General features: G+C 41.6%; 1 protein-coding gene across 1 annotated transcript; it reads right to left on the reverse strand.

The window, feature by feature from the left end:
* Nucleotides 1-3,474: 3,474 nt before the first annotated feature.
* pfkfb3 (6-phosphofructo-2-kinase/fructose-2,6-biphosphatase 3) lies at nucleotides 3,475-9,566 on the reverse strand. Its single transcript, XM_030771288.1, has 16 exons — nucleotides 9,476-9,566; nucleotides 7,602-7,730; nucleotides 7,284-7,380; nucleotides 7,094-7,160; nucleotides 6,918-6,992; nucleotides 6,761-6,817; nucleotides 6,371-6,495; nucleotides 6,037-6,244; nucleotides 5,725-5,871; nucleotides 5,517-5,621; nucleotides 4,841-4,970; nucleotides 4,690-4,752; nucleotides 4,485-4,549; nucleotides 4,177-4,347; nucleotides 3,923-3,945; nucleotides 3,475-3,529 (listed from the first exon to the last, which is right to left on the reverse strand). The coding sequence occupies exons 1-16, from the start codon at nucleotides 9,564-9,566 to the stop codon at nucleotides 3,475-3,477; spliced, it is 1,608 nt and encodes a 535-aa protein (XP_030627148.1).
* Between the last annotated feature and the right edge of the window lie 2,367 nt (nucleotides 9,567-11,933).

Raw genomic sequence — 11,933 nt, forward strand, 5'->3', positions numbered from 1 at the left:
TGCACAAGAACAGACAGCGAGAGAACAAACATGACATTGCATTTGAAAAAATTCTTCTATTCCAGGCTCTAAGGACTGTAACTGACTAGCAGGCTATCTGTTTGAATGCAGCTGCACAGGTTCTCTAAGTCTCTAAACTCTCTTTTCTTTTCACTGAAAAACTTCTGTGTGTACTCTCCTGTCATTCATAGATATGATGTGGTTTGTATTTAAAAAAAAAAAAAAAAGATCAGCTAGATTTTACCAAAAAAAAAAAAAAACCCAAAACACCAGGGTCATTTTCATGTTGAGCAGATATCATTTTAGCATATGCCTATCTTGGTTGTGTGTTTGGCTTTCTGTCTCACTAGATATTGCATTTGCGTCTGTAAGTCATTGGTTTTGAGGTGGTGATCTTACACTGATACCAGTGGAGTGAGTTCCAATGAATTTGTGTACATGATTGTTATGGTTGTTGCGACAGATACTTTACAGTCATGTGGTTTCGTGAAATCGGGTTTCATGGAAGTTGCATCAGACTAAACACAGTGGATCATTTTACCAACATATTGTTGTTATTAATAATTAATTAAAACTTTATTAAAGAGAGAGGAGAAGAGAAGAGAAGAGAAGAGAAGAGAAGAAAAGAGAAGAGAGAGGAGAGAAGAGAAGAGAAGAGAAGAGAGGAGAGAAGAGAAGAGAAGAAAAGAAAAGAAAAGAAAAGAAAAGAGAAGAGAAGAGAAGAGAAGAGAAGAGAAGAGAAGAGAAGAGAAGAGAAGAGAGAGAAGAGAAGAGAAGAGAAGAGAAGAGAAGAGAAGAGAAGAGAAAGGAGAGAAGAGAGAGGAGAGGAGAGGAGAGGAGCAACGAGACGAGACGAGACGAGACTACTGTTTGTTTGCATTGAGTGAGAGTGTGTGACAGCACTGGCTTGGGAATGTATCTGAGTATGACTAAGCATTACTGGACCTGACCATAGCTCTCTCAGTGGGATGGGAAATGAGTGCTTCTGTTTTCAGAAATTTATGGGCAGAATGTAGGCAGCAAAATAAACACAAATAAACTACCTTCCATTCTGGAGGATTTCTCAAGAACATTTATTGGTCCAGCAAATGCAAAATACACGGCTGTTGTTCTTTGAAAGGAACAGCACTTTCTGGCAAACATACTACAAACAAATAAATAGTTTAACAAAAGATCTTTTTAAAAACAAAATAGGATTCAAGTATCAGAAGAAAACAAAGAATTACTGCCATGAGAGTTATTTCTGCTAATAGAGAACTGCATCTGTGGCATGTGATAGGAGCCTGTACAACCAGATCAGCCAATCAGAGCCCCACACAGTGTACTTACATTGTCTCAGTTCAATTATGATTCTTTTTACAATATTTTACACTTGTTCACAATATCTTTTTGAACTTGTGCCAAAACTTCTTTGTCTATTTACATTTTTTTACGTTTGTTTTTTTTTTCCAGTTGATCACCAAAAAATATACAATCACACCCAATTGAACAGTAAACATTTAAAAGCACATATATATTTTCTCTTGATCAGCCTCAACACAAGATATGTAACTAAAATCTCATGTGCTGTACATCACTTGCACTGATAGTATTCTAACCTGAAAACAACAATATATAAAACAATATGAAATGAATGATCAAATCATAGCTGAAATGTATTTATAAAATCTCAGAATAAAGAAAGAGAGAGAGAGAGAGAGAGAGAGAGAGAGAAAACAGCAGCATTGGCCTGTCTGAGAGCCCAAGCACTAGGCACTCTAAGGTATTGGTTAATAAACTGATGGAAAACAAAATTAAATAAATAAATAAATAAATAAATACATCTGAAATTCTAAACTTCTAGCCTGGCTAGAGCCATACCACGTGGTACAGTAGAGGGCTTAGGTGGGGCAGATTTACATTCTCCTTTCCATTTGTTAAATATGCATATGCAAAACAACATCGTGCCCAATGAGTAGACAATTAAAATGAGTTTAGCCAATCACTGAGCATGTGACCATTGTTTTGCATAGGCTAACAAGTGTGTGCATAGACAAGAGGTTTAGAGTCGTCTATAAATGAATTGGAAACATGCTAGTTTGTCCTGCCAATTGGACATAGTACAGAGGACATGGTCATTCTCAAGAATCTGACTTAGGGCTGACTCATACCTACATAGGTCAGCTCATTCAGCAATGTTGTGACTCAGACAGGAAAAAGAAGACCCCTCTCTTCCCTACCACAATAAGACTTATATGTGTCATCAACTGATTTCTGCCAATGTGTAAACCAGGTTGGACTATGAACTAGGCCAGGACCTAATCCAAGATATTAAAGATTTCAAACTTGAACACAAATGCTCTTTTGTCCTTATGTCTCTATAAGGCATACGCCACTTTCACACTTGTCACAAGCTCACTCAAATACACTCACATCAATTCTTGTAAAATGCAAAAAACATACATCAGATCTCACAAACCCTATGACGTGGTCATTCCCTCATTACATAAATAAATCATCTCAAACAAGTAGACAAATCTGACAAATAGACACCAGCATCACAAAAGGAGTCTGATGTGCTATTGCTATTAAGATATCTGACCTCCAAGTGCATTCGGACAGAATTATAAAAAGAGTGATATAAAACAAACTGTATTCACATACAATGACTTGGTGTAAGAGAGGGAGTGTTACAGAGTGAGAGAGAGTTGTTGTGTAAAAACTCTTTGGTGTGTTTCAGAACTCTGTGTGTGTCTGTGTGTTTGAACTCCCTAAAAGGGGGAGGTTCTTAATCTCACATCTCCAGTCTATTCTTCACCCACAGGTCTGTTTCTTTGGAACTGGTGATGAGAAACATTAATGTCCAGAGAGCTACTCCGTATCAGTGTGAGACCTCAGTGGGGATATGTGGAGAGAGACAGAGAGGGGAGATGAGAGAGAAACTGAAGAATCTCTTCCAAAGGAAGGATGCGGCAACTGTGAGGACAAAGCCTCCTGTGCAAGTAAAGCCGACACGGCGGAGCAATCTCACAGGCAGGGCTGCAGCAGCTCATGGTGCTCCATGGAGCATTTGTTCATGTTCTGTGGAAGGAAAAAGTTTAAGTGGTTAGGTTGGCACAGAGGCTAGCAGATCAGATGAATTCGAATTTGAGAAGAGGAGGGACCAATCTGATGGTCTTAGGACGGCATCGAAAGTCTACCACAACGGACAGCAGATTAATTTAAGTAAAGAGATGCTAGCAGGGGGAGAAACTAACAAAGTGTAAACAAAGTCGTCTCTGTGAGAGGTGTTTCAGCCTGTTGTGGCTTTCAAACTATTCAGCTCTCTTCCAAAAACATGTCAAATCAAAAACAGTCAGAAATTTGATAAAAGAGGTGGTTTGTTTGACAGAATTTATAGATGGCTCCATTATCCTATCACAGAGAGGACAACCTAGGTCTATGCTCTCAGGGCTCATTCTATACTAATGCTAAGTGCTAAAGACCCAGTGGGCTTTACCTCTGAAACAGTAGCACGGAAACCACTTTCAGGTAGTGAAAAGCAATGCGTCTTTCATTGAGTTAAAAAAAAAGGAGGAAGGGGCCAGAAGAGGAATAGAGGCACAGACAAGGAAGACAGTGTTAATGAGACAAAGAGAGATGTATCCATGGCAACAGGTTGCGTGCCAGGTCAATGGAAATGTTCTATTACATAACGATGACACCAGAAGCTTTATCTGGGGTTAGAAAGTGATATAATCTTAAGCAGTCGTGCAGGGCAGGTTTAAGAGAGGCACGTGAATGCCTAAACTGGTAACAGAGGGAGTTATGATGTTACACAAACATCCAAGTAGCTTACTAACAGAGAGAGAGGTAGTATGTGCTGTGATTCATATTCCAAGAAGCGAACAGCAAAACAAAGTAAGAACGAAAGAGAAAGAAGAAAAAAATAGCTGATACTTACAGAAAAGCTTGGCCAAGCCAATGCTGTGGCAGGAAGAGTACGGGAAGAAAAGGGAGAATAAACAAAGAATGAAGAGAGAGGCAGTTAAATGAAGAAATGAAGAGAGCTGAGCCACACATATATAAGCATTTTTACCATAAACTAACAAAGGAGAGAGTGCACAGGAATAGGTGGACACCTTACCATGGCCTTATACACACACACACACACGCGCGCGCGCACACGCACTGAGAATTTCTCTGCTATAGACTGACCTGTGTAGAAAGTGTGAGGGGTGAGTGTGCTGTGGAACAGAAGGTCACAGGGGCAGCTGTGAACTCTGGGATGGTGGGGTCGTCAATGCGAGGTTTCTTCATGGGCTCAGGACTTGTGAGTGGAGTGACACTGTTCCTTCTGATCAAAGTGCCTGGACCCCTCTTAACCTCCTTCACAGAGGAAGTGAGAGAGAGAGCAAAGTCAGGAACAAACATCAAACCCCAGACAATAATTTTTTTGTGTGTGTGTGTGTGTGTGTGTGTGTCTGTGTGTGTGTGAAAGAGCGAGAATAAAAGAGACGGTTTACCTCTGGTCTGTCCCTGTGTGTGTTCACTGCTTCCACATTCAGTGAGATGGACTCAACTTTGCAACCTAGAACACAAGAGAATCATACTTTCATTATCTAAATGACACTGCATACTATGATGTCAACGTAGCGAAATAGTTTCAAAATCACTCAAAAGGAGGAACTGGATTACTAACACCAACTGTAACAGCATCTGGGCTCTTACCGTAAGCTACTGGTGTTAGCTTCAGGACAGTGTGGAGGGGACACTTAAGGTAGGGCATCTCATCTGCATACACAACAACATTGGTTAGAATATCTTCCATGAAATGAAAATGGGAGAGATGGATGATGGGAAATGAAGTCTTGATATTCACCAGCACTCTTGTCCAGAAAATAAGCCAGAAGACAGCGCATGACAGCCTGGTGGCAAATGACCAGAACATTCTCCTGCCTCTCAAGCTCCATAATGACTGGCTCCACCCGCTGCACCAGGTCCTGATATGACTACGATGAGACAGAGAGAAAAACTGAGAACTGAAGGTCATGGTATCAATACGGGAAAACAACATTCATAGAATGTTGAGCTCTACTGAAAACAATGGAAACTTTATCTCTCTGAGAAAGTTTACATTCTTATGAATTTTAGGATGTCCTCTCCTTCAGTTATTTTCATTTGCTGTGAACTACAAAGTTACAAACAAAGCTGCAAACAATCTGATGAACACAAATTTTTGAATTCTCAGTGTGTCCAGCTCACTGCACTGGCATGCAAGTGATAAACAGGGTAGTTCACAATGGACAATGAGAATGAACAATGAACACAAACATTTGCTTAGATTCAAAACTCAAACAAATGTGATTCGTCTCTTCATTTTTCAGGCAGCAATAAGAACTATCAATATTTTAGCCACCCCAGAAGAGATCATTTGCCATATAGTGAAGGAGTGAATGTCTCAGTTCAGCATCTCCAGGCTATATGAGACCATACCATGTGATATATTTTAATGCTTGACTCTCTTATGTTGTAATGAGCCAATCTATGACATTTACCTCTCCAGTGGGGTAGCGATAGTAATACTTGTCTTGATCTCTGAGAACAAACTCTTCTGGGAACTTCTCCCTCACTTCCTCATATGTCATCTCCTCGCATACACCCTATAGAGCAAAACAGACATAGAAAGTATGTTAACAACAGAGATAAGCAAACAGAGAAATGGGGTGCAAAAAAAGGAGACAGAGAAAGAGAAAGTTAACTCACAGCATCAATTTCGTTCAAGGCTTTCCACTGCTCATACGGGACACCGAGAGCCTCCGCTGTCTGGATGCTTCTGCGAAGCTGACTCGTCCACACCTTCAGATCCTTCAGGTTTTGCTCCTCGACAAACCTGGACAGGGCCTCCGCAAACTACACATACAGACAGGAAAACAGAGACAGCTGAAGCATTAGGAAGCTGGAACTCAAAGGGGCAGAAGATCATATATTTCTTACATCAGATGTTTTGTTCACTCTAGCTCCTCCTATAATCTTTCTCTTTCATCCCTCTCTGCCTTTCTTTCCAACTCTTTGTACCTTTCTTCCACGTGTGGACAGGCCAGAGTCTCCACCCAGTCGGCCCTGCAGGTTGTGCTGGCTCTCTCCATGGCGACACAGATAAATAGAACGTGGCTGCACATGGATGTTCATCAGGTAGTAGACAATGCGGCTCTGAATATGGTCCTGAATGCGGTTCACCAGAAAACGTCGGCCAACGTCAATCACTTTAATGAATGACAGATCTCTGTCGGGACAAGAGGAGAAGCGATTAACACAACGGTACAGCTCAGCCGTCAAATAGCTCAAACTCGAAACAGACTAGAGAAGTTTAAGGACCAAAAAAGTTTTGCTTAGCAGTGTATGAACGTACTTGTCATAATCATCTGGATCTAGAGGCTGGTAGTGAACACGGTAACATTCAATCCTTCTCTGGAAGTCTTCCATGGCGTCCATTTTGTTACAGTCTTTATAATCTGGGCAAGACACCTTGACTTCCTGCTCAAAGCAAAAGCACAACTGTCAAGTCACCCATTCATGTCCATTCTTGGGATGAGAACATTATTGGCTTTGTCTCAACCCATTATTACATCACTGCAAAACTACTCTCTGCTCATCAAATCAAGGATTAAGAAGACACAATGGTATCTTTAATGAGGTTATTCTTCTGCTTGGTGATATATACAGCAGGCAGAGGGGCTAAAGCCAAAGGGGCTTAAGAAATCAGTGGAAATGCTTCAGTAACTTCTGATCAGGCGCTCACCATGATATTGGTAGCGATGACGTTTGGATCATCACACACCGACTCAATAAAGAAGACCTAAAAAAAGGAATGAATTGACTTGAGTGTTCATCACATCACCTTCATAATCATAGCCAGGATCACTGTCCAAAAGAAAAGAGGGGCATCTCTTACTGACCTTGAAGCCATTTTCAGCGCCAAAGTCCAGGATCAGGTCCCGTCTGTCTCTGGTAGTGTTAGTGGCATCAAAAACCTGCAGAAACATTCCTGTCAGACACCATACTGACATGTGTGTGTGTGTGTGTGTGTGTTTGGAGGGGGTGCAGTGAGTGTACTGAGAGTTCAAACACTTACAGCAACTTGGCCGCCCTCTTCTGTGAGGTAAGCCTTGACATCTCTCAGAGCAGCTAAGGCACATTGTCTGAGGGAGAGAATAACATAAAAGAACAACAACAATAAAATGAAACGGTTCACTCTTTTCACAATGGATAATAGTGATATTGTTCTGCTAGTAGTCAAATAATGGTCATGCAGAAGGACTCACTGTCTGATTTTGACAGCATTCTCATTGTCTGATCTGAAGAAGTCATACGAGCTATAATTCTTCACAGCTTCTCTGCGGTACTCCCCAACGTTGAACACTGTAAAACCATATATTTGGTCAATGAGAGAACAGTATCTTTAAGTCATTTGAATCATTAACATTTTTATTTCCAATATGTTGATTCAAACATAGAGTGATATCCTAACCTCTGAACCTCATACTAGTGCATTCAAATTCTTGAATTTCTTGAATTCAAAATTGTCTTTGTATTTACCTTTACAGATGCTATATATTTAAACACTGGTGCTGTCTTTGTACCTTTGGTAGGCATGCCGACCCAGTTCAGGTAGCGTGTGAGTTTCTTTGACATGTAGGTCTTCCCCCGGGCTGGAAGACCCACCATGACTATCACTGTGGGGGGGTTAGCCAGGTGAGGGCCCCCACCACCTAAGAGAGAGAGAGAGAGAGAGAGAGAGAATTATGCATCGATATTCTGTTTACTACACACTGATCAAAAAGGATTTTGTATGGTCTGCAGTTACAGACAGGCAGTTCTCAGTTAGAGCTGGCGTCCTGACCTGTTAACATGTTTGTTTGACCACACAGCCTGAAAATAACATGCCCCAGCCAGACTTCACATACACTGAATTTAGGTCACTGACTGTGTGTATATGTCTGAGCGTGCATGTGTGTATGTTTGGGTAAAGAGGGAAAAAAGATAAGCTGCTTTCCTTTTGCTTTTTTACGCTTCATTGCACATCCATGTGCCAAGTCAGCACATGGTCCTTACAACTCACACACACAGTGCATCACTCCTACACCACTGTATTGTACACATTCAAACATACAGGATACTGCTACCCTGCATACATACAGACGCTCACTCACCGCCTTGTTACAACCAGCTAGGCCCAATAACATTACACAAACTACTGTGAGAATGATATCGGATCGTCAGCTGTCCATTCATGTTACAGTACGTGAACACACTTTTCAGCTAAGCAAAGAGAAAGCAATATAACATTTTAGTAGTTGTTAAACGAATTAAAATAACGGAGTGTAATCTGTAAATCTGCGCGCGCATTTTCACCAACCGCCCTTAAAGCGAGAATTCTCAATGAAACACTAGGGCAGGAGCAGTCCAACCTAATCCGCTCTCTTAAGAACATCTTCTACGGAAATACATCCCTAAAACTCTCCGCTCGATCAGCAGAGTGCTCCTGATCCCATTAACGCCAACGCATATACGCAAACTGCCATGAATGACGGAGAGCAAGCTTAACCGGACTACAAATACAACTTTTCATCATATGAAAAAAAATCACACACGTACACACGCACACACACATAGCTATTGCGATTTCTTGTGGGTACAGTTCTAAATGTATCCGATACTATTCTGATGGCATTTTTCCACAAGTTCCAAATTCATGTGTACTCATGACTGTAAAGGTTTTATTATCTGTAGAAGATCAGTGTGACCTTTCAGAAATTGTAAGGTAGCCCGTCTCCTCTACTGCTGAGATTCATGTTTCGTGGCGGCATGCTTACCCATGCTACAACGAAAAACCCTGCTTTATCTACGCCAGTATGTTTCAACGTCATCTGTTTGGCGGCATCTATTCATGCTCACTTTGATAGACAAATAGATTTGTGTGGAAAAAAGAACTCCCATGTCGCCCTCCTCCGCGCTAACACACACAAAAGCATGACCTTATCTTACTCAGCTTAATAACGTTAAATGCACATACGTGATCAGCATCGTTCCTCAGTTGCCACGGCAACCTCACTTTCGTCACGACGCATTTGGGATGCTACTACCTGCACTCGTGACACATGCACAGAGATTCAATTTCAGAGATCAACCTTAAAAAAGTGATATACCGTACGTGTTTACAGCGACGTAGAATAAAATCATGTCTGACAAGTGAAGTGTATAGCTATTACTAATAAAATCAAGAAAAATCTCAACCAGTTGCCGTTACTGAAAATGTCTGTCGTGCCAAAAATGCTAAATTCTATACAGCAACCCCGCCATTATATCCTTGTTCGGAAATCAAATATTTCCATCAGATATAAGAGGAAAGCGCTGCCCCGCAGTAAAGTGCCGGGACCCCATGCACACATGAAGCCCCTGAGAGAGATAGAGAGAGAGAGAGAGAGAGAGAGAGACTGAACAGCAAGGAACTTACTTTTACGGGGTACTGCGGGTCTATCATCCTTAGATGGAATCCAGATCTTTTGGATCCTATTCTGCGTGAGTTCGGATAGTTCTCTGGGCATTCCTTGAATGTGAAAAGTTAGGATGAGGAACTGTGGCCCACCGGATCCAGAAATTCACTTAGCTTATCGAGAGCGGAACACTGAACAAAAGCGATCTAATGTAGACTAAAGCCTGTAAACCCTTGCTTGACGGCACAAGTGATCAAGGCTGTCCTAATTCAAGTGGGCTAGATGATGTGTCTATCGCTTCAAGTTTGAGCGCTCTGTTCTATTCTGGCACTGCGTTCTCAGATTCTGCCGGCAACGACAATCTTTATCTGATCGCCCTAGATCCGCAATTTAAACCATGCGAGCTGCAGGAGCAACGTGACATGGTGACTCACTGGGAGAGGCGTGTCTCTGGTTGTACGCATATGAACAAAGCGCCACTCTGTGGTGAATACCGAATACCGAAGTTTGCCGACACGAAAACGGGTAGTTACTTTGATACTCAAGTGAACAATTCGATTCATTTTTGCCCGGGAGCTAAATAAAATTGCTATTTCTTTACACCTTTTGTGTTTCCCTGCAAACAAATAGGCTTCAACAAGTGAGAGAGAGAGAGCAATCCAAATAGCAGGCTTACATACAGCGAGTTTATGTGAAAAGTTGTTTTATGCCAAACTGGGCATCCCTTAAGTAGGCTACGTGCGGAATGTCACTCTATCATCGTAAGCCAATGCCAATGACACAATGCCAATGACATGCAGACAGAATACACAGCATGCAGCAGAGCGGCACTCATTTAGCCGACAACTGCAACTTCTTAAGTGTTTGACACAACTTGTACTTTTTGGTGGTACTCATCTTACACTTCGCAGCTGTTGCCGCGACGGAGAGCGCACTTTTGAAAAGATGCTGAGGTGACACTCCACCAAGACTCAGCGCCGTTGGTGACTGTACCATCCGCACGTACCATGGGGAGAAGAGGCATGTAGGGCGTGACACCCGGAGCGTATGAATCCCCGCAAAGACGGGAGAAGGGGTATTAATCAGGATTAGTATTTCAAACAAGGTGGCCTATATAGAAACCGGGGAATGAAACGACTGAACGAGTCAGCACATTTAGCCGCATTCTCATTTTCACATCAATAGACTCTGCAAGCGACCAATATGGAAATACTCCGATATCTGCTTAGTTGATCAGATCTGACAATAAATCCTGGGTGTAGCTCTAGAATCAGTCGTTGCTGTGGCTTAGTCTGACCCAGAGTCCAGTGGACTAGCTGACCTCCTCCCCGCATTTTTGAATGATTGCCCCCTGACCCAGTTCGCTCTAACTTCACGCTATTCTTGCCTCCAGTTATTTCTGACCATAATTTTAAACGACTGCAAGAGGTTACTATAATTAAAATGTGAAAGTATGTTATACATCAGGCAGCTTGCGTTCTGCTGCAGCTCCCTTTCAAGTTCTCAGTAAAGAAAAAAATAAGGACGAGGTAAGGGAGGTATAGGGCAGACACAGTGAAATCAGGACCCTTAGCGTGCTTTTAAATGCACATCGAGAATTCTGATTTTAAGTCTTTTTTTTTTATCAAACTCTTTATTCATTTTTTTCTCTTTGATTTGTTTTTATTTGTCTTTCCTGTTCAGATGTACAAAATTTGAACAACAACAACAACAACAAAAAACAAGTAAATAAAATAAAATGTTTCGTTCTGTTGAAACTTTGAGCTAAATGCAGTCTGTTAGCAGGTTCATACTGTAAGCTCAGCACGTGTCTGTTTCTGGTCAGCCAGCCTATTCACTTTCTCCTCAAAGACCTGAGCCATGGCAACCCCTGGTTTCCATGGTTCCATAGCTCTGACCCAGTTCTGTGTGCCTGTCCGTTACTTAGGGTTATTCTTTTTACCTCAGTGAGGGATGGGGGACATTGAAATACACACAGACTCACACACAAATGCTCAAGGAGAGAGTTAGAGAGGGCATACCCTCTTGAAATGACATTTGAAAAGTCATACACATACAGAGGGTGGGAGGGAGGGGGACACAAAAAGTGCTACAAATACTCCTGGAAAAGGATTCAAAAGAAAGTTTTAGAAAGATGAGTGTTACGGTGGAATTTAGGTTATTGAAACACACACACACACACATATACAGCACCTCTTCAAACATGTAACAATGTTTCATGCTATGTGATGTTTGCATTTATGAAAACCAAGTGCTCTTAATTAACTGTGTTACTAATTAAATTTTAAACAGCACTGTTTTGCAGAAAACATTTTCATCTGTACATACACCTGCACGTTTACTCCTGATATTCAAATCCACAGCCCAGGTAAAAAAAGGTAAAGATCCACTGTGTGACCATGTACAGTTACCCATGTTTCTCCCCCATTCTTTCCCTCCTGGATGGGCTGTTTTACTCTCTGACCCAGTCTGTGAATT

Source organism: Chanos chanos, chromosome 1 (genome assembly GCF_902362185.1).
Source record: "Chanos chanos chromosome 1, fChaCha1.1, whole genome shotgun sequence".
Taxonomy (NCBI): domain Eukaryota; kingdom Metazoa; phylum Chordata; class Actinopteri; order Gonorynchiformes; family Chanidae; genus Chanos; species Chanos chanos.

Excerpts from the sequence above, each read along its gene's own strand:
- pfkfb3 (XM_030771288.1), bottom strand. The coding sequence starts at position 9,566 with ATGCCCAGAGAACTATCCGAACTCACGCAGAATAGGATCCAAAAGATC. Across the intron at positions 6,993-7,093 it reads AAGAGGGCGGCCAAGTTGCT|GTTTTTGATGCCACTAACAC; the intron begins GTAAGTGTTTGA and ends ATGTTTCTGCAG. Across the intron at positions 4,971-5,516 it reads ATCGCTACCCCACTGGAGAG|TCATATCAGGACCTGGTGCA; the intron begins GTAAATGTCATA and ends GTCTCATCGTAG.